Source organism: Phoxinus phoxinus, assembly GCF_949152265.1.
Source record: "Phoxinus phoxinus genome assembly, chromosome: 9".
Taxonomy (NCBI): Eukaryota; Metazoa; Chordata; class Actinopteri; order Cypriniformes; family Leuciscidae; genus Phoxinus; species Phoxinus phoxinus.
This window is the reverse complement of record NC_136884.1, coordinates 5,984,909-6,008,890: the sequence shown is the minus strand read 5'-3', so window position 1 is coordinate 6,008,890 and position 23,982 is coordinate 5,984,909. Positions and strand designations below refer to the sequence as shown.

The following is a 23,982-nucleotide window of genomic DNA, read 5'->3' as shown; positions in this document are numbered from 1 at the left end:
AAGCAAGAGGAAGACAAACGCCAAACAACACCGCTGCTGAATGTTGATCTCACGGCAAATTTCACAGGAAAACAAACTTTAAGCACGAAAAAAGGAAGAGCACCATCTCATATCAGGAACAAAAGCTAATTCTCTAGAACTGGCAGTTTACTTCAGCATTATGGGAGATTTTCCTCCACCTAGAGTGTGGCAGAGGGCGCAGACCTGCATTTCCTCATTCTTGAGGAATCCTCTCATCTCACTTCCTGTTTAATGGGGGCTTCCGTATGCCTCCGGCAGGGGTTAATCAGAACATGCAGGGCTGTTATTATGTCTATACTAATGCGGTTGATTCATGCCCCCTTTATAGGCCGTACCACTGTGATATCACACATGAGGGTCTGTCTGTTTCTATAATGAGCTCTGAGATGGGAGTCTATCAGCATCTAAACTTTAGCATTTCTTAAAGTCGCCTAGTCTAGACGGGGTGTTTAAGAGCTCGACAGTCCTGTTACACGCATTAAAAACAGCTGTCAAACACAAAGTCTTGCATATACGTCTCCTAGCATGTGCGGAGATCTCTCACGGTGGTGAGACCTCATGAAAATGCTCCGTCTCAGACGGTGGAGGGGAAAAAACATCACTGTTCCAGACAGCCTCCTCAGCAAAATCCCCCCATTGGCAGCAGCACTTTCTGGCTCCTACACACACACACACTCCCACAAAATAACTGAAGATGAGTGTAATATCGCCATAAAGTACTATGACGCTCAGTTCATAAATTCACTGCGACTGAATCGACTGTACCACAGCGAACCAAAATTGTTTAAAAAAAAAAGTTAAACCTGAAAAGAATTATGTATATATTAAAAATAATTATAAAAAGACAACTTAAATACATGAAATAAGAGGTGAAAATAAATTAATAAAAAAAAAAGATAGTATATAGATCTACTAAAGGTGCGGTTTAAAAAAAAAAAGAATTATATAGAAATATCACTTGACAGTTGGATTTAATGAATATAATAATTCTTAGATTATAAAATTGTTATAAAAAATTGTTTTTGTCATTTTTAACATTTATATTTTAATATTTTTTTCACATGATAAACAGTTATTTTTAAGTCATTTTATTTTAAATGTGCAGTCTAAATTAAATGAGTTAAGATAAAAAGACTGCATAAAGGAAAATAATACTAAGAAAACATCTTTTCTCAACAAAAATGCACAGCAGTGTAGTCTGATTCATGAATGACTCTTATGACCCGATTCTTGTAATGATTCTTTTCTGTCAAATAAACCGGAGCACATTGCATCCCGACGCACAGACTACGAAATCAGGTACTTAAAAATCACTGAGCCATGTGTGTGTCTGGCTTCTATTGTGTGTGTGACGTCAACGAGGGAGTCAAACAGTGGCTGGGATCTGTCAGGGGAAGGAGATGGATTGGAAACACTTTGACATTATGGGAGGATTCACCTCCCATAATGTCAAATGCCGAAAAGATGTCGCTCTGCCAGCCTGTGACTGATCCAGCACTGAAAAAAATAACTAATAGTCTCTTGTAAACTAGTAAAGTTGACCATCCTGACCCCTCCCAGCTCAGAATATCCCTGTATGGCGATGAAATGTGGGGAACGAGGCTGGTTAGTTTCTGCATTCAACAGGTTGGCACAGACAACAGTTGGTGTGTATGTGTGTTTACTACGCTGGCATGGTGTATTCTTGGCACATGCGTGCACATATGCTTACAGGCAACAGGCCTGTCCTGTATCTGTGTGTGCCAGAAGTCAAGAACGTTCATAAATACACACACATTTCTGAGATTGTCTTATTTCAGGAATGCATCTGGTCCTGCCAAAACACATACACAAGGGGTCCTGAGTCATTAGCACGCTAGTGCTAGTCTACCGTACGCACACATACACTGATGCATTTTCCACATTCATGGTCTGCGTCTCACCTTGGTCTTCTCTGCTGAAGCGTTTGAACAAGGCGAACTTTGCGGGGTTGTCGGCCACGGTGAACTTTTTCAGCATGGCTTCGATCACCTGTCGCACTGTGTTGGCGCTGCTGATGTGCAGGGTGTTTATGGAGCCACGCGGAAGGTAGAACGCCTCTTGACCTTTGACCCCTCCTGCCCCACCTCCTTTCACCGTGATGGGCCTCCGCAGGTCCATCTGCACCTTGATGAAGCCGGTGTACATGCCGCTAGAATTCTGGAGAACCGAAACACATGAAAGATATTCAGTTTTATGACTAAAAGAGCCTATTCTGATCAATGAGCGCCAGTGTAGAGGCTTAGCTAACAACTAACTTTTCTCAAATGGGCAGCAGTTTATTTGGACAAATCACAGTTTTTAGGACAAATGTAATCAAATGTATTTTCTAAGAATGCCTCTCTTAATTAGTTTTGAGAAAGTGATTCAAAACATACCGTATATCATATATTATAGTTGTATTTAAAAGTAAATGTATGAGTAGAAGTAGATAATCCCAAATAAATACTGCTTTGGTTTTATGACTAAACCAAATAGACATTAATTATACGTTTTAAGGTTTAACCTTCTTTAAAGGACAGCTTAACTATAGAACTGCTTAATAGGAGTAGTAGCTTGACAAGCTTCGGTTTCACAGCAGCTTCCTCAACACTGTTGAGCACATCTTGCTGTTATCTGACTGCGTCCAGATGGAGCTCAGATTTGAGGTTCCTCTGTCTGTAAGCTCATTAGTTCAAATGGCAGCCGTGACTGCAGGCTACAGGCGAGACACGGGGGGTGTAATTACAGCTCACACACTTCTGAAACTCAATGCATTGCTCTCTACCACACTGACACACAACCCCACTGAACACAGGCCTTAAACTTAATGATCCAAGACATTTTGGATGCTTAATGAGTAAAATATCAGATATACTACTAACACAAAAAGTTTGTGCCACAGTGACTTAGTCTAGTTCAGCCCAGCCCAGCCTTAAGTCTAAACAACACAAAAACAGTCTGCGATAAGCAGCTGCGATCTGGACAAAGGTACAGTGGTAAAGTCTGTTGTTCTGACATCACAGTCCTTATGGCTGTCAAATGATACATTAGGAGGCATGATAAACTGATTACGACATGGGACAATGATGAAGCTTTTATTAAACTGACAAACATAAGTCATAAGAGAATTTGTCATATGACAAAAAAAATGACCTTCTGCAATATTGTAAAACAACTTTTAATCCATAATACATTCATTATATTTTCTGATCTGACAAACACTGATGTTCAGCTGTAGATGGACTTTTGAAAATTAGTGATTAGATTATTTTATGACCTATTTGTAATAAAACAGAGATCATTAACTCACCAGTGTCATTTTAAAGTGGTCACGCGAGTCTGCATTGTACTGCTCGACCTTCTTTCTGATCTCCTCATGAGTGAGATGAGTGCGCAGCTCTTTCTCTTTCTCCACATCCTGAAACACAGACAGTGAACAGAAGCGTTTAGCAAACGAAGGTCAGCACAGGTCAACCCGCAGGTTATTTTGACAGCAAAAGAGGTACAACTCCAGTCCTGCTGAATAATGGATCCATTCAAAGCAAAGGCTTCTTTGTCATGAGCCGGTTCCTGATGCGGGAGCCCAAAACAGCCCACATGTCCTCTAAACTTGACATCCATGTGTAGCATAATGACATACAGATTAATCCAATACTTCTCAGATGAAGCAAACTGATTATCCCACAGAAGACCGCAGCAGGGTAAACAAATAATAGCATTTTCCATCTTATTTTAAATTTGTAATATACATTTTAAATGCATCTTGTTCCTTAAGCCACCAAAATATGAACCCTTTAGGTATATAACATAAAGCAGTTTTCTGGAACAATGCAGCACTTGAAAGTTACAACCAGCAGAATATTGTATGAAACGTGCAGTGCACTCTGGTCTTACATGGTCATATCAGCGAGAAGCTGATCCGTTTCATGAGCACTCAAAGCTCAAAACAAAAGCATAGAGTCCCTTATAAGGAAATAGTCCTGGGCTGAAGTGACAACACATTGATGGACAAGGACCTTCTCAGCTAACAGAGTCCAGAGGCTGAATGCTGTGTGTGAACTGTTAAAGACAGTCGTAATTCCCCTCCTGCAAGGGCCAAGACTGCCTGGAGGGTTTGGAATAACAGGTGGTTTTGTGTTGCATGTATAATGAATGTTACAGTGCATGACTCACACTGTTTTCATACCAAGACAACATCTACTTAAAGGCTAAACACGTTTTAAAATGTCTGAGTTTACTATAAAGCCCTAAAGCTCTTAGAATAAACATGTTTCCGTGCAATACTACTACACTTTTCAAAACTGACTATTTAATTCTTGCATTATTCTTTCTTAAGTGCAGCCTGGATAACTGACAACATAATAAAATATCTGTAAATAAATACCTATTCATTTATGTTTAAATTCATATTTAAGTTCACTTTATATTTTAATTCCCAGATAGGGTTTTTCCCATGCCGAATGTTAGCATGTTGAAGCAGAGCACCTTTAAGCCTTGATCAACAAATTGATCTTTAAAAGCAACGCCAACAAAAGTATTGTCTCTAGTGTTCTAACGATAAACAGACACCTGTTACGTGCCAAATGGGACTAATCTTTACTGACAGAGCTTAGTCTTTACACTACTTTGGACGTGCCAACCGTCACACCAGGTCATTAGCTTAATCACGTGACTATCCTGACGAGCACAAATGAGAATGGAAAACAATACTTTCCAGACTTTCTGTCATGTGTTCAGATCAGACCAATTAACCAGAAGAAACACTCTTATATGAAGTCACAACTACAAGCCGAGAGCCCATTAATTCCCCATTCACCAAAACAAAAGCTGGTAAGAACTTTTTTAATGAGGGTGCGAGAGCGTCTCTGCGGGCCCGTTGAGCTGTTGAGTGCGTGCAAGGGATTGCAGCTCAACACATCAGCTTGTGCCGCCTATGGCTTCAGTGATGTGGTCTCCGTCAGCTCTCTGAGGGTTGTTCATTAGCCAGGCTGAACTATGCATGTCGGTTATGTAAACTCTGATTGGTGCCCACAAAGTAATAGTGAGACTTGACGCCAGCTTGATTTCAGTCTCCCAACATGGTCTTTTAACAATCTAGACCTAGGAATTGATGTTGATACGTCTAGCTAAGAGTGGTTTGTCAAGGTACTGCTGACGTAATGTTTGGGAAAGTAGACACCATCAGCAATATGAACAGAAGGCTGTGCAGAACTAAACCAGGAAGGACAGGGTTAACACGGATGCCTCTGCACAGCAGAGTGTGACAAAGGCAAAATAAACACTAGGCCGATGAGGTAATGCGACAGAAAAAGCAGCTTTACCGCCTTTGTTGTGAGGGATTGTGTCCTCGCTCTTCATGTGGAGCAACGCATTCCGAGAGGACAGAGAACAAGAAGAACAGGTTAAAGGTATCCCTGAGGTCCGACCGGACCGTCTCTACTTGTCAGAGATCAAAAGGAACATTAGTCAAAACATTAAAGGGAGAAAGCAAACTCTGCACTCTGTAGGCCCCATGGTGTCCTCAGCTGATAAGCAAGACCGGAGGGTGTGGCATGTGGTAATGTTAGGGTTTTTGTTCCTTGTTTTCAGTCATGTGTCTTGATTTCTGTCACACATGGTGGTCACGGCATACTCGACTTAAGTGGAACAGGACACATGAGGTGCGACCGAACTGGTTTTTCAGGGGCACTCCTACCTGACAAACTCTTGATTTCTGCAGATAAAGCACTTGATATCATCTGTGCTACTGACAGACGAGTTAGAGTTGCGTGTCCATCAGAAAAAAAACACCAAAAGGCTTGGCGGACAAGATAATCGAAAGACAACCTGCTTTTTATTTTTAGCTGAGCTTTTCCAGGGGATTTTTAGGGCACGCCTAAAATGACTGCAACTCATCACGCTTGCCAATGTACACTGATCTGCAAGCTCTAATAAAACAGCCCCTTCTCATTCCCAATACCCCACAGGAAGTCCCTGGTCACCACACCTTTCCTCCCCAACACATTCTTCAGCTAATGGAGTTTCTGAAGCGAGCAGTAGAACCGGTCAATACCCTTATGCAAACCAAAGGCTGGACTCCAGTCACTGGGCGATTGTTCAACAACTGAAAGAATAAAAAAATGACCATTCTGTGTGACTTCCTACTCAGCAGGACAGTAGGCAGATTAGACTGCATGATGTTATTCTAGAATAGTCAGAACTACAGGGAGGTTTACAGAGTACAGGAAACCACAGCCAACAAGAATAGAGGAATGGAAACCACCAAGGAACGTATTGCAAGCTTGGTGAACACTCACACCAAAGTTCATCAACTGGTTACATTACTGACAACAATTCATGTTGTGAAACAAAAATATAGCGTCATATAATTCTGGACTTTGATGAAAATTCTCAGTTTAAGGGGTGTTGAGTTGCAATGCCTACTGTACAATCCCTGTTGCCTCAAATCTTCAATAATGTAAAAATGTCTTTTGGTTTTTCTCTTTCCATAAATCTAAATGCTTACGCAACCAGCACAGTTCATGAGGTTATCCATCTATGCAGGTAGGCTATATGACTCATGGGTGTCTTTCATTTTAATTACTATAACATCGCCTCACATGGAAATGTACACATGCCTTTATACGCCAATCAGACATTGTCCTTTAACCCTTGATGCTCTCCTAAACTTCCTTCTACAAATTACAGTTTCATAACTGTGTTTATGTCTGCAAGGAATGGCAACGGAACAAGAAAAAAATACCATAATGTATATTATGAAAGCTAGGCGTGTTTGAACGACACTACGTGTGTGAGGTAAGAACGTGGAAAAGATCTTTCATCTCCTCTGTTGCTCTCCACAACAGACAGGCCAATTATAACACAAGAGCCCCTCAAGGACTCTTACGAGCTGCTTTCATTGGAAAGCTTGACCGATACCTCCCAGCAATTTCCATCCCAACGTCATAAAGCTCTGCTGGGATAGTAACTTGTGACTGACAGCTTGGTTTCAAGGTTCTGAGTTTTCACTGATCAAGTAGGGCCATTCTAGACCTTCAAATATATTTGTAGGTACTGTACTTCATAATATCCACAAGAAGGTGTCTGTGACTTACTTAGGAGTTATGGGTAAACTTGGCTTCAAAGATTACTGATAACATAGGATATGAGCTGAAACATAAAAACAGGGTGTGGTTTGTTTTGCTTGCAACACTATACTGTAAAAAAAAGAAAAAGTATTCTGCTCTTCTCGGAGAGAAGACTTCTTAAGAAAGTAGGGAACTTTAGCCCTTTACAAGCCAAAAAGACTAGTCCTTCACGCACAACGCAGAATTGAATATGATCCTGGGCTGATTCACAACAGAGAGGAAGTAGAGCTGTCTGACTCACCACAGCGGCCCGATTGATCATAACAAAACCTGTCAGGCCAGATGGGGAATACAGTGCCTTCACTGAGCTCAGAGAAAAATTAAATACAACCTTACTGTATGACGTCCCAAGTCATTATTATGATGAAATCTGCCCACTTACCACAGCTGTGGGCAACTGTGAGAAATTGAAGAAGGAGCTCATCTGTTGTTTTTGACTGATGAGATGCCACACAAAGCTGAAATATGAAATCACAAACCAGAAAATGTCCAGCTAAAATGCCAAATCTGATATACTTGGTAATAAATATAGGCCAAAGGGGGAAGATACATGACGTCAAACAGGCCTCCATTCGCCTGAAAGACCTTCAGAATCATGTCCAGCTAATTTGCAGTTGGAGAACAAACAGTCTTTCAAATTTATCATTAACAGGATGTACTCTCTGAGCACAATTACTTATGACAAAAATTAACCCAGGATGGGGAGTTTCAACTAAATAGTGTAGAAGATCTGCAACTAACAGCAAAAACAAATACGGTTTTGCTCTAAGAATGTCATGAATCTAACACTAAAAATCATGATATAGCTGGGGAGATGATGAGAATAAAAAGGACCTTTGTTCATGGGGATATAGGATACATTCACCACAGCACAGTGCTCAGCGATGATGTCATTCCAGAGAAGTGATGGCTTAGGAATGATTTCAAAGGAAGACGTAAAATGAAAGAGGCTGAGATCAAATGTGACATGCCAGGTGCAAGCCAAGTGACCTATACGCACTCAAAGAACTTATCCGGTTTCAAAGTCACATTTAGCAAACTGTGCCTTATCTCCTCACTCAAATGTGGGTATGTTATTTCTAGCAAATGATTTCATTCAAACAACTAGACTAACATGAAAGTTATACAAATTGAAGATTGGAGATGAAAGGACTAAAGGCCATTTTAGGTTTTAAAATGATAGGGATAATAGAAGCTTGAACTAATATTTATCCTGAATAAGGTGCATGTACAACACTGTCAACACAGTTAGATAAAATGAAATGCAGGAAACGATAAAACTCTAGGAAAACTCTGGAGTCTAAGCGCCATTTCCTGATGGATCCATATCTCCAACTGTAAAACACCGAGATATTTAAAGCTGCAGTCCGTCGTTTTTCCTCTTTGTCGCCATCTCTGTTCGAAATCTGCAATTGCAGTTATTCGCGGAATTATTAACTGTGCGTGGGTAGTAAATCGGCATGAAACAGCGCGGATGAACACAATGTATTGAGGAGAACCTGTCGCTGCCGCGTCGCTGTGGATACTGTACTACTGTCATCAGCAATCTCAGAGTATACTTTTTGAAAGTGTATAACGTTAACCAACATTAGAATTTTCATCGGTACATGTCATCTGAACAAGTAAGTAACATTCACTTTTGTTCTGACCAAATTCGGGGGGTGGGGGGAAGCATTGCAGTAGGCTATATCATGCTAAATTAAATCTAACGATTGCATATCACGTCAAAAGGTGAAAAATATATTTTGTTCTCAAATTATTAATTATTCTACATCATTATTGCGTGACTACATTTAATGTGTATTAGGGCTACCTGTAGTTCAGTTTTCATTTCTGTGCAGTATAAATTCTAATTGTCATACCAACAAATTAATGTTCCTAATAACTGTTTCTCTTTTAAATAAAAAACACACACGTATGTGTAATCAAATGCTTATTTAAAACTGTAATATAATCAAATTTTATTCACATACATTTTGAACCCCTTCAAAACACGGAGTTCACGCCACCTTTCAAAAGCCCTGCTGATGTTTATCCTTGTTTTAGCATGGGCTCGGCTGCAGTCTCTTTTTTTCTGTAGCCACTCTGAAGTCCGAAGTCTTTTGGGTTTTACAACTGGTGACTCTCCAGTTGTCCCTGGTGATTGTCGCTTTAAACTTTCGGGATCCGCCATACCAAGTGCTAAGCTAAATCTCCACCATCATCCACACACGCTATATAGCCGACTAGCCGGGACTCATTCTATATGTGTACAGAAGTGACGTAATGACGCAAAGACATGCTTGAAATTCCCGCGGAAATCCACCAGTACCACTGGAATTAAAATCATTATTACAAGCTTACCGTTTTGAATCGAGGTAAGGCAAGCAGATCGTTTTGAACACTGGCTGGTTAAGTTTTTTTTCAAAAATGTCTTTTTTGATATTTTTAAACACAAAAAAGTGCCGGACTGCAGCTTTAACAGCACAGAGCTTTCTTTGAAATTAAAAAATGACCTAGTCCATAATCAACACTGCAAATGGGCCAAACTTTAACTAAAATACCCGTTCTAGTTCTAATAATGCAAACACTATACATGTAGATGTAATGTAACAGAGGAGACTTTAAGACTAGATTTATTGTTCTAATTCATTGGCAATGTTCAAACGTTGGGCCTTATTTATGAGACACAAGCAGAACAGAACATTTTTAATTTTATTTGACGTACTCCAAACTTCAACAGGTAGTTCCCAAACCATGGCATGTGCTCCCAATGTCAGCTGGAGAGTTTATCTGCTGACTGGGCAGAGGTTTTGTGTGACATTCAGCCAATGGACCGTAACATAGCAAGACCGACAAACAACCGCCTTCATCTAGTCTTATCTTCCTCTTAACTGTAATTACAGCTTTTCTCAGAGAAACTGCAACCAGATGCTCTACATGTGTGGATCCGCATGAGTTTAACAGAGCCGTGACCACGAGCAATGAGAGGGGGAGACTGCGATGTACATACGTCCGTAAATGTAAACTTTTGACCTGTTTTCAAAGCATGACGACAATCAAATGCCTCTCAGACATCCAAAAGCAATTCGATTGACAGGGGTCTTGAGGATTTAACGGCTGTTGTTAATCCATGCATTGACTTATGTTGGAAAATACGTTCAGACTTTGAGAAGGTGCTGTTAATGTTTCTATCATCAAAGGCAGCTTGTAATAGGGCATACTACTCCATGATGCACAATGCTACTTTGCGGGCTAATCAGATTAAACGGCAATGCTCTCTTTTGCCGGACTTGATGATGATGAAAACGAACACAGTGGCCTACTGGAGCCTTGTAATCTGATGTTTTCCTAATCAGTCAAAAATATTGCTCCAGACCTTGTTTTGAATTCTTAATAATTTGGTTTTGTGTAATGCAGGATCTGAAACCACTCAACCTTGTCTGGTCATGTAACAGTGAGCCATTACAGACGAACAAACAGAGTCAAATTCTTTCCATTCTGTGATGCAAGGGCATTAAACATGAATTTAGACAAAACAGCAGCACAGAAAGTTTCTTCATGGTATTAACGGAGCAACACATGGCTAAAAAGATAATCTGGAGAAAATTTTAGCTTTTCACTCCGCAGTATAAACAGCATGACCATTTCACATCGCCTTCTCTAAACAGTTTCCCTTATGTGAAGGTTTGACACCACTAAGCCTATCCAATTTTTTAAAGCACATGTCTAGGTCACATTTCACCCCAAAAAAATAAAGAAAAATTGTAAACATTTATATCTTGCATAAATAAAATCTATTTACAGAACCGTCATTAAGATTGTTTGTATTATGTTATTTATTAAACACAAACCACTGCAAAATACTAGATATATCAATTTAAGTTTAAGTTTTGTAATTGTCAAAAAAAAAATGATGATACTTATTAGAGTATACAGTATTTTTACTTTTTTATTTTAATTAGCATTAATGAAAGACAGGACAACAAATAGGCTACTACAATCATGCATTCTCTATTTTGAGTGGAACTTAATGAAAAAAAATCTTGAAGCAAGGTATAATTTCTGTATTTCTCTTTATTTTGGGGTGAAATTACATGTTTTTGACTGGTTTTGTGAGATTTAACCAATCAGTCTTTTAAAATTTACAGTGTGGCCTATTAATAAATCTTTTAAATGCTAAAGATTTTGTCGGTCCGTTCATGGATTGCACATAGCGGTGGAAAAGTTCTATTGTCTATATCTATTCTAGTTTGTTTGAGAAGATATGGGCATTAATATAAACATTTACTCTCAGTCCCTTGAACAGCAGCGTCTCAGCACACATACTCTTGGCTGCTCTCTCTGGATTTACAGAGAGTAGACCTCTCTCTACGCAGGATTCTTGGATCTGCTCTCGTGTAAACTCAGACTGGAGTCAGCTCAGATCTGCATTAACATCCTTTAAGATTTAGTTTTATCTTTCTGAGTGTGGCTGACATGAAAGTCTTCATCTAATGCTCAGTGAGTGCATGTCCAGCAGGTACCAGACGCAATTCACATCGGTCCAGCCCGTTTGACCGATCACCTGATCCCTCATGAGGAATTAATGTAATGGCTCAAAATGCTTTGATCAGTATCTGACGGAAGCAAGCGGAAAGCTCAGGATAAACCTGGAAAACCTTGTGAAACAATGGATGTAAAACTTTCACAAGAGTTGAGAGCTAAGTTTCTTTGTGATTTCAGGGCCTACGTTGGCAAAGCATGCGAATATCCAAGGCCAATGACGTCATGTCATGCACAAACCATTCACCACCAAATGGAGTGTTGCCACAAAAACAAAGCAAGTTACAGTAAACAAGCACACAAATCTACAGGTAGAGCAGTGGCAGTCTATCGATATGGGCTTCTCTATTCATCCACACCAGATTTTGAGTTTTGTCTGTGTATGTTACTAATTTAATTTCCCCTCATTCAGGCCCTGAGTTATAAAAACAGCCTGCAGACTGTAGATAACGCCGGCCTTTAAAACCTTTTTCACCACAACTGTCCTAAAAAGCAAATCTCTGAAAAGCAGGAAAACCGTTTTAGCACTTCTAACTTCAACAACACAATTCACACTCTCTCTTCCAAGCCACTGTAAATAGAATTAGCTGCTTAATGGAAAGTGAATTCAGCCGTTGACACTAAATGTACCGTATAGACTGTACCTGTACTGGTTTCTGAAGTTGAAATTAAGTATATTAAATGATTCAACAAAATAAACATTACCGTTTTTCACTCCAATAAATTGAGCCATTATGGTCAGGGTTACAATGTTTCTCTGTACGGACTGAGCGTTGTGGCCCACACAAACCCCCATCATGATCCTGCTGTTTTGCAGGCCTGTCCCAGCAGCTGTTTCCCAGGGTCCGTGCGTTTGTGGCATGCAAGAGGTGACAAAACAGATGAGGTACGGGGCATGTCTGCTCCGCTTGATAATGACACTTTACTTTTGTAGATGCAACAGTGTCTATTTGCATCTTGCGCATACTTGAAGTGCCCTTTGAATTTTTGGTTAGTTTTGCTGATGATGAAATAGTTAGGGGGTTGGGGCGCCTTTGGCAGAATGAAGTAACAGGAAGTAAGCTATAGCAATGTGTCAGGCTGTTTAAGGAACTGACTCATTCCTTTTTGAGCAATTCCTTCTGTTGCTACATTACACAATGGATAGTCATAGACTGCATGTGTAGCATGTGCAGTATAAAAGTCTGGAATTTGATACATCAAGACTTTATAACAGATTCATAAGTCTGAGAGTCTAGCCTTTCTACTGGCTAGAGAGTCAGTTACCATTTAAGGCAGAATAATACTTCATAAAGTGTAATGGACTGATTTGGACCGCTCTCACTAAGCTTGCTGTAACGCATCCTGGGATTGCCTATCTTTCAGAAGAGCCTTTGAAATGGCAACAAGCCTATGATGCCTTAAAATGATGCCTATGTAGGCAGCTCAATGTGTTTTGGGAAAGAGTCCTAGACATCCAATAAAACAATCTGCAACTGTTTCCCCCCAGAAAATTTAAGTCACATGACAGCATTAACATCGTGAAAACTTGTCTCCGCTGACATTTTTCTCACAATCGGGTAATTGACAGAAGTGTGGGGGTGATACTATGCATCTTTTCTCTTTGAGCCCGTCTTGCAGTCACACATGACTGTGTAAGGCCATATTCAAATCACATGGGGTCAGTCACACTGACTGCAGTTTTAATAGCAACTCGGTCTCAGACAGCCAAGTAAAACTGAAATTATAAGCAGTTGTCTTTGATACGGGCATGCTGATGTCAGCCAATTGACAACCACACACTAAGCATGAAAAAGATACTGAACAAAACAGCTTTCATGAGTTGAGAGTGACCTACTTTATCATAACTTCCGTGCCATGATGGCATGACGTAATGCTTTAAAGTAAAATCAGACGTCATGCACAATCAAATAACACCCTTAATAATGATAATATGCATAATAAATCAAAACAAACTAGTTATAAGTGTGCAGTACTGTGCTAAACCCATAATTTAAGCCTATTAAAAATGACCATGTGGAAAAATTAATTTTAGAATCCTCTTCAATGCCCATTCAGTGTTTTAAAAAGTACTTTCTCAATATAATCTGGCACAAAAGAGGCTTTATCTTAAGTCGTTAAAATCATGAACATGCCTGCAGGTATAGCTACCTCATAGGCCTGCTGTAACATTCACGTATGGAACAGTAGTTAACCAAGTTAAATAACAGTAAAATAATACAGTATCACATGCTTATGGTTGAACTAAAATTGTGTTAATGATCAAGACTCAAGGTTCAAACACTATTATAAATCAATGAGCTGTTGTAAAAAATGTTTTTACTATAAATTCAAAGCAACGCTACAGCTGATCCCAAAAACACAATATGACACGTAAGCTTCCAAAACAAAAAGAACAAGCGAGTAAATAAATAAACTGATATAAATAAATGTAAATATGATCACCTTGAGGTTCGTGGGTTTAACCGAAGGCTTTTTGATCAGGGAGGTTCTGGCAGTGAAAAAATATTCCTCTGAATCCTCTTCCAAACTACTGTATCCACTACTCATTGTGCTCGTCCACGACATTTGAAGAGAAACTCTGACACATCCAAAAAAAAATAGGCTTTATATTCGCGCATATAACTGTACTGTATGATAAAGTAAAACGGAGGAGTGAGTCAACGCTGCGAAACGTGAACCGCGCGAGTCACTGTCGCTCCCTAACCATCGGCTGTATTTCTCTCTAAAAGTCGAAACAGTCTCCAAATTCCAAAAAAAACTTTTCCTTTTCTGTTTAAATTATGTAATACATATATCTAATAAACGTATTAAGTGTGGACAATACTTTAAATGTTTTAAACCATCAAGGAAACCGCGTCCAGTCGAGTCCTTCCCAAACACGTTCAAACTAAACTGAGTTCAATAAACCGGAGCGACTCGCTGTAGAGAACACACCCACATATACACACACTGAGGAGCATTTCCTCATTCACTGGCTCCTGTTGCGTCCCCTACCTGCGCACCTGATTCATGTTTTTACTAAAGCTCTTTTCATAAACGGCGGCAAGGGTAAGTTATAAAGCAATGTTCAATCAAATAAAAAAAAAATAATCTGGAGAAACAATTCTTCCTCCGAGTATAGAGTCAAAGGCTATGAGAAGCACAGAAGCAGCTTCCAATATAACGGCTTCGACTGCTTTTCATCCAGTCACAACAGTTTGAACTTTGAACGCTTTTCCTCTGTCCCAAATAAAAAACAAAAACAAATGGAAATCTATTTTTAAAATGTAAGTTCACTTACCTCTATAAGAATGCAACATACAGATGCAAGTTTTCTTATTTTCCTTCTTTGAAACATAGCATGGACAACTTCTGAAGTTGGTGCAGGCCTACCATCTGAGCTAAAAATATAGGTTTGAGGCATTTAATACATAGGCGTACTGCCCATATGAAAGGGAGTAGCTGTGGACCAATGCAAACATAAGGGCTAACTGTGTAAAAGTGGAAGACAGTTTGATGACAGACTTCTGTGATGAGATGTGTGTGTGTGTGTGTGTGTGTGTGTGTGTGTGTTTGTGTGTGCATGCATGCTACGTAGGCTATGTATTGCAAGGTAACGTCAATACTTTGACCAATAGTTTTCCACAAGCGTGAGAACAACACCTTAAACATTGCTTTACAAGGTTAATTAACATGTTTGGAACAGAGGAAATTGGCTGCCACTACTTTTACAACTTCTCACATTTCAGGTCATGTGATCAAGAATACAGGTCCTGGAATAAAGTCCAGCTGTTAGGTCGTGAAGACCAAACTTCATGTGGAAGCTGGTACTCAGTAAAAAAATTAAAATAAACCCATTCATCTATTGACAAATTACAAGCCTCATTTTTACGACTTTGTGTTAGACTTAAGGTCTGGTTTTGGATCTACTCCACAAGCAAACCCATTATTTTGGGGGTTAGCTGCTCTTTGTAATTTATCCAAAGATCCTGGGACCCACTTTTCTATAGATCACAAATATCTGGAGAATTAGAAAGTTGTCCTAAAATTACACATGTAAGTTGTAAAGCAAGTAACTTCAGGGAAAGTTTTTCTAAAAAGCGAAATAGTGCTTAAAAGAGCACACCATTTATGATATTCCTCTAGCAAATTTCCCACTGAACCCATGACAGCCCCGCAGCTTTGGTTTGCATTATCAGTCAGGCGAAATTCATTACTGCAACCACCGCCAAACAGTTTTTATATCAAGAGCGCCAATCCAAAAGAGCACAGACATTATCTTTACTGTTAACAGCTGCTTTGAGGTTATGTTTCCAAACAATTTTCCACTTTATACATTTATATTTTGTATTTAACAGTGCGTCACATATGATAACAGCCCACCCAGTCAAGAAAAAAAAACATGATTCATTCCAAAGCAACATCTGCAGTAGATCAAGGACAGGGCAAACCACATCCCACAAACTGCAGCTTTCAAGAAGTTTGGGGAAGGACAGTGCTTAATTTAATCCCAAGAACATGGAGAATACCTAAAAATACCCTGTCAGACAAGGAACGGCCAAATCATGCAACCCAAATGCATCAGTGGTAGGTCAGTATGTCAAATTAGCAAAGTCTCATGGCCATTCGTAACTATTTTACATTTTGGTGAATTGGTGGTTAATTTGTATGCATTCATACAATCTGCTAGCAACAGTTGGATTTGGGGTGAAGCTTCATGCTCTTTATCCTAAGAACCGTACTCTTTCATTCAAATCTCATTGTATGAATTAGAAATCTCACAAAATGGATACATTTTCACCCAAAAACAATTCTTATTCTAGAGAAGATATCTTTTGATGCAACACAAACTTGTTGAAATGCACAATAAATTGAAGTGGAAGTACCCTCCATAAATCAGTGTTGTCAAGGAGCGTGTGAAAATGTATGAAAACTCAATCCATGTCCACTACAGAACAATAGGGTCTGGCAAGAGGTGACCTGTGACTGCAACCTGTAGTTTTTCTGGCTGTGGGCCGTAGCCTTCATTATACATTACCCACATTCCTTTGCTAAAGGGGAGTGGCTCGTGTTCTCAGCACAGAGGCGCTGTTTATGTGCCGGCATTTGCATGAAGGCATGTGGAATGTCTCGCAAATCAACTTCAATTTCATTTACATACGCACAGAGTTGACTGTGGATGTGTGGATGACCTCAGGAAGCACACACCTTCCTACGCTCAATGTCTGATCTGGCAGGGTGTGGTTTGAGAGGTCAGAGCGTAAAGCCGTTTCAGTCCTTTAATTGTCCCAAATTATAAGGCTAAACCTGTCATGACAAATTGCTACATGTACAGTGTTTGCTCTTTAATTATACTTCAAGAGACCATTGAATCATGTTAGAGAATTTCTTTGTTGACAAAGATGACTGTAATTATGAAAATTAATTAGACAATTAGTAGCAAATCTTTTACACACCTTTACACACAAAATCACAAGTGACTTTAATCTATTTTTATTTGAGGAAACCAATACTGTAAAGCAAACGCCAGCACCCAAAGGCACAGCATGATAACAAAGACACTATCGATATTTTTTATTTTGGGATACTTAAGATATGAATAGTCATCTCAAAAAGACAAGAATCAGAGGGAAGCTGAAACAGACAGTGACCTCAGCTTCTCAGTCCAAACGCTAGCGAGATCCAAGCCGAGATCAGGGCTTTTCTACACAAACAATCAGTTCACTATCCCTAGATGGAAATCATAGTCTTTTCTCCTGCCAAACCTCACAATTCCAGACAGTAAAGGAAGACTAAATAGAAGGTAATTCGGTACCAGAGTGCACACAAAGGACACCCACAGTTAAGTCTAACCCCAGTACAGGTTCCGTCTTGTCTTGTGGTGGGTTTCACAAGGTCTCTTGAAGTCTTTAAAGACTCTTTGTAATGTCAGTCTGGTTTCTACAGTGCAGGCACAAAGATCTATGTTATCTTACAATCTTTTCAATTCTGCTATACCCCGGGAAAGCATCTACTTTGGTTTAAATAGTTTTATCTAAACATAAACATTGAGCTGAGATGAGATGTACCTGACCTCTATAAACAACAGCTTGATTCAAACTCTAGATTGAAACCACAATGGGTCCATGATTGAATGAAAAGCGAGTGGAAGGATGAAGATAAGGCCTGATGGATTGTGTGAACAAATTTGACCATTCCCTCACTCTGGGTACAGTATGCATGATCCTATAAATGACATTACATTATATTAAATTATATTATAACTTATAAATATATACGGATCAGATTTTTTATCAATCCCAAAGGTTTGTGGATACATTCATTGTGCAAATATGATCTTTTTACTTCTAGATCCAGCTGAGCCTGTCGGCTAATCCAGTCCTTCTGAATATGCTGACGGCTGGGAGCAATTAGCAAACACTCATTCACATGCAGAGAAGCTGGGTGCACTTTTCCATGGAAAGATACTTTATTACTGTTTAATATAGTAGTAGCCACAGCAACCACTCTCAAGTGTTTTGTCAAAGGGTCTTCAGGGGCTCCATGGTTTCATTTACAAACATACAGGCTTCCTTTTGGCTAGCTTGATTAAAAAAAAACACTCTCTCAGGACCTGAGAACTCACATCCATGCATTGATGCACTGTGATTACGTAGAAACTTTTACAGTGTTTAGAAACCAGCAAAATACAATAGTAAGTTCCAGAAGGTTTTTTGGATCAGTGTGAGCATTATGTGAGGTGCTTACTGGATAGTTACCACTGACCTAGTTGACAGAAGGAAGATCTGAAGAAAGAGGCAGGATTAGCTCTTAAAATAGACAGCGTCTAATCCCAGACCTGAGGGAAGACCTACCTGCTTATTCTGCTCTGAGGATAACAGGGTTTGTCTTGTTTACAGTCGAGTGAACTAAAAGTCAAATATGGTCGCAGTCAAATTGTCAAATTTGTCAAAATTGTCAAAAAGTCAAATTGTGGTCCACCAATAAGGTCAAGGGGCCTGACCTAGGAGGATATTTATAGATTCCTTTAGGAACATCATCATGTGACTGTTAAAAGTGAATTCTTGTAGCATTCCAATTCAGCAAAGAATTACACATTTTCCCATAATAGCATGTGTTCCAACAGAATATAATAGTATGTGTTCCAACAGAAAGGCATGAACAACCTAGTCAAACCTCATGTTATCTGTGACATCTGACATCAGTTGCGGGCAGAAATAGTATGCAGACATAAACTCTAAACCCAATGTGACGCAGAGCCAAATCAAATCAGTCTAAGTGAATCAGTCAATTGATTTACAATCTTTTCACATGACTGTCCGGACCTGATGCTGTACTGACTAAAATATCTGTCCTTCTCTACTGACAGTAATTTGCTTACATGAACAGAATTCAATTCTAAACATACAGTAAACTTGACCAATAAAGAGCAGATTGTGTGACATTTATCCCCATTTCTTGGAGTCACATGGGTGTGTGGGTGATGCGGTGGAGTTGGAGCTTTGCACTTTTGCATTTTGGACCAGCTTCACCACCCAAAGAGTTCCCAGCATTCAGCTCACGCCTGCCAAAAAACTGCTGCCTCACAGGGAAAAAAATGAACGACACACTATCCTGCTGAATACTTGTGCTGAATCTCAACTTTAACATGCTTTTTTTCGGAGCACTCACCTACAAAACAAGTTTTGCAAAACATTGTGTTACAATAAAAAACGATATAAATGTAATGGTCTTGGTCTCTCCCGCTGGCTTACAGTGATCTTTGGTATGCGCAAATGGGTGGGCGCAATTGGAGCTTATTAGTTATTGTGGTCAACGCACCTGTGTTTTTGTGTTTGTATCTGTGCTTGAGTCTAATGTGATGTGTGCAAGACGTGCTTGTGTGTGTGTGTGTGTGTGTGTGCGTGTGCGTGTGCGTGTGCGCGTGCGTGTGCGTGTGTGTGTGTGTGTGTGTGTGTGTGTGTGTGTGTGTGTGTGTGTGTGTGTACTCGGTTATGCGGCAGGCATCCTGTGACTGTTTCCTGACAGGAAACTCTCTCTTTCCTACATCTTTCTGTTTGTTCCTTTTCGTTTGGATCATATTTACACCTCTGTTTCTTTCTCAGGCTCCGCACAGAATATTGCTGATCCAACAGTACAGCATACGGAGTGTTCTCCAAGGTAAACCTTACTTACACCAGCAGCTTTACAGTAATCCATGTAAAATCTCAGATATGAATCACCCTTACACTCTGAACAGACGTACTCGTGGATTTATATTTATAAAATAGACTGTTCTTACATTAAAATTGGATTCGATGCGCCAAGAATGTAAAATAACAACAGTATATTAATTGGTTTGGATATTTACCCGTTAACCAGATATTATGTTTTGATGTCATTTTTCTCTTGTATTTTATCAGTGGTCTGTTTTTGCATTATTGAATGGGTGTTACATGTAGACACCCTGTCCTCCTACATCCCTCTCTCAACCGTCAGCGCTTTGTGTGACCTTGTCTGGCCCTGTGTAACGGGGCTGACTCTACCGACTGTCTTTGAGGGGTGGGGGTTCTGGTCTGGAATGTTGGGTCTATATGAAGAGTCAAACACACGCACGCTAAAATGAATGTTAGACTCGTCCATGTTTAGACTGACACAAACAGCTGGTTCCTCACTGTCCTATGAGAATGTACACACCCATGTTTAATCCCAAATTACCAACGAACCAACTTCAGACCTCACACACACGATACGGCACCTTCAACATCCATAATACAATGTACATGTACATTTACATGTACATTTAATATGTGGTATATGTCACACAAAAAGCAGCCAGTTGGGTTGGGTAAGTTACTCTAAAAAGTAATTAATTAGTTACTAATTACCTCTTCAACAGTGTAATTAGATTACTGTACTAATTACTCTCTCTAAAAATAATTAAATAACTTATTACTAATTACTTTCTAAATCCCGGGTCCCGAGGACTGGAGTTGAGAACCACAGGTTTACACCAGTCCGAATCTCATGGCATTTCATACGTATTTTACAAAGTGGCTAATTCGTACAAATTTGTACGAGTGAAGTCTTATATGAGGTCTTATATGAGGTATTTTATTAGGTTTAGCCACCTCATAAAATGCATACGAATTGCCATTAGATCGGATTGGTCTACACAGTATGTAGCTAATTTAAATAATTAAATTACAGAAACATTAAGAGTAATCCCTTACTTTACTTTTTCAAGGGAAGTAATTAGTTACACCAAACACTGATAACACCACATTTGTGGCCATTACTGTAACATATTTAAAACTAAAACTAAAAGACAGCTGCGCATCCTGCGATTGTTTAAGTCGGTTAATGGGTTTCCATCGTAGTTTATCAAGTTGTTTCAAACCTGTATGAATTTCTTTCTTCTGCTGAACACAAAGGAAGATATTTTGAAAAATGTCAGTAACCAAACAGTTACCAGGTCCCATTGACTTCCATAGTAGGAAAAAAAAATACTATGGATTATGGAAGTCAATGGGACCTGGTAACTGTTTTGTTACTGACATTTTTCAAAATATCTTCCTTTGTGTTCAGCAGAAGAAAGAAATTCATACAGGTTTGAAACAACGTGAGGGTGAGTAGCCTATATGATGACAGAATTTTCATTTTAAAGTGAACTATCCCTTTAAGGGATTAAAAATGTATCCACCTCAATTCAGCACATACATTTCTTATGCACAGTGTTTCGAATTTATGTGCATCTTGGCATCCATTCAGCGATTTTTTTATGCGATATCTCAAAATGTGCATTAAAATAGGTGGATGGAAACAGCTAAGTTCACAATTAAATATTTGGAAATTAAGAAAATAAAGTCTAGTTTTAGGACTATTAAGGTTATTTTCATGATAATTAAGCACATTTTCCCCTCAAATTCTCACTACTGTAAATTATGTCTGCACTTCATAACAGCAAATACTTCCGTGCATTTCTTCAGGTCTACTTTAAATAATATTTAAATCATATATTCATTTTTCAGCACTAATGAGATTTTTTCACTTCACCCTCAGGCATCTAATAATTTCAGGGAATAAATGTTGCCAATGAAAATAATATCAGTTTGGATCTGTAGCCACAGTAACACAGCAGTTTACAACTTTACATATTCCAATATCTCTTCCTACGCCGCACTAAACTGACAGACCTGGATTAGTGTGAATAGCACACATACCACACTAACCTGTGTGTTGACCCCGCCAGGTCACACACACACTGCTCGTCTTTCATTCATACTGCACAGTTTACAGAGCGCTGGGAGTGATAGTTTTAAACTAGCACAGGCACATGAGAACAAAACTGGACACTATGGGGACCAGAGGAATTCTGCCCAATAATATCCTGCCATTGTTAGTTCCATGCCAAGTGCAATGGGAACGTGTGTGTGTGTGTGTGTGTGTGTGTGTGTGTGTGTGTGTGTGTGTGTGTGTGTGTGTGTGTGTGCGTGTGTGTGTGTGTGTGCTCATATAGGGCTAAATAACAGTATATCATCCTTTAGCTAAGTCACACCATTCCTAAAGAAAAGCAATAATTACTATGACCAAACTATGATCAATACACCCATAGTAGACACAATTTCAACACATGATCTCATAAAAAAACTATATGCTTTTCCATTAATCTGTTATCTGCCAATAACATACACACCAAGGTGACCAAGACTGAATATAACGTTGCTCAGTCTACATTTACAGGAATACTGAGAGACTAGTTTAGGTCATGTATCTGGAATTTTTCTCCCCCCTTGTGGTCACTCATAAACATCACTAGTAAATGCCTGTGATTCTTAACATTCTCTACGAGTTTCACTTGTGGATTTCAGTTTAGATTGAACTTTGTGCATGCAAACGTGAAAGCACGCACAAATAATCTCTGTACTCACGCTGTGTGAGGACTGGTTGTTGTTCAGATGGTCCTGAGCCAGAGCGCTTTGTGGGCAACCATTGATGGATCCGTTCTGATTGCAGTCTAGCGCCACCTGGTCACGGCACTGAGCATGACATGTGTATTTGCAACCTGGAGGAGAGGAAGAACATACAGCAGTTACTCCTACATGCTTAAAATAATACCCCTTTTAAAACTTTTATACTCAAAACTCACAGCCACAATGTAATAACATTGCAGTACATTTGTAAAAAGTAAATATTTGCATGTTGAAAGGTGGTTGCTAGAGCATTTCTGATGTGTTTTGAGTGGTTTTACCACTGAAGGTGTAGTTTTGCAAGGTGTTAAACAAAAGCCTACCGCCTAGATGATGCAAGTCCATCCTTTCACACCTCTCCTCAACAAACTGCATCATTTTTTAAGTAGGAGATTTAGTGAAATACGATGGTTTTGCTGGTGGGCTAAATGTAAATATTGGTTTGCAAAACAATGCCGCATGTGCAAATTTTTTATGTAGAAAAGCATAATCCCCTGTTTAAGGAAGATGTAAGAAATCACCAACACATTAAGACAATTTAAAATAATTCAACAATACATTGTTAAAGTAAGGTAAATCTTTATAGGAATGTGTTTTACATATATATAATATGTAGGCTATTGCCTGTGAAAACTTCTGGACTTAAAAGATAGGCTATGCATACTTCCACATGCATAAGAATAAATGTTTTCTGATGCTGAAATGAAACAAAATCCATCTCAGAAATGCATTGGATGGATAATTAATAAAAATGAATAGTCAATAAGAAGAGCATCCTCTGCTTTCCAATCCTCACTAGCCACTGTTCACAGAAAACATGACGCATAACACCGTACACTTGCTTATTCATGCACACGTTCATTTCATGAGGCATTTTTCAATGGCTAAAAAAAAATCCCTTTGGGGCTTTAATTTCAGTTCCCGTCGCTGTTATGACCTACCTGAAGATTGAGACTTGACTTGCTGAGTAATTTTGCCGTAAAGTTTGCAGAATGCTGCTCCCATCCCACTCAAGCATACGAGTGATGATGCTTTCTGTCTCGAAAGCTTAACTCACCGCATGCCTTCAGAAACACTAATGCTCATCCAGTGCAGTCCACTCTCAGAACAGAGGGACAAACTCATTTGTCTCTCGCCCATGCAATCTCCAAGGTAACTTGGAGTCTCTCTCTCTCTCTCTCTCTCTCTCTCTCTCTCTCTCTCTCTCTCTCTCTCTCTCGATATGAGGGTAGGCAGGCATAGATTCAGAGGCATAAGGCACTGTAAGTATTACATACATCAATGCAACAATAACAAAACAATGCATTGACGTTTACTTTTTACTTTTGATACTTGTTCTTCTGTACTTTTACTTAAGTAAAAATCGGTCTTTACTACTT

The 23,982-nt window shown here is 39.3% G+C and overlaps 1 protein-coding gene across 1 annotated transcript in view; it reads right to left on the bottom strand.

Annotated features, from left to right (window-relative positions):
• Positions 1–23,982, bottom strand: part of rassf3 (Ras association domain family member 3) — a 34,953-nt gene that overhangs the window by 3,767 nt on the left and 7,204 nt on the right. Inside the window, exons 2-4 of the mRNA XM_079624276.1 lie at positions 22,565–22,698; positions 3,332–3,439; positions 1,944–2,199 (exon numbers count right to left, since the gene is read on the bottom strand). Of these exons, the coding sequence (XP_079480402.1) occupies positions 1,944–2,199; positions 3,332–3,439; positions 22,565–22,698 (498 nt within the window). The remainder of the gene's footprint in view (positions 1–1,943; positions 2,200–3,331; positions 3,440–22,564; positions 22,699–23,982) is intronic.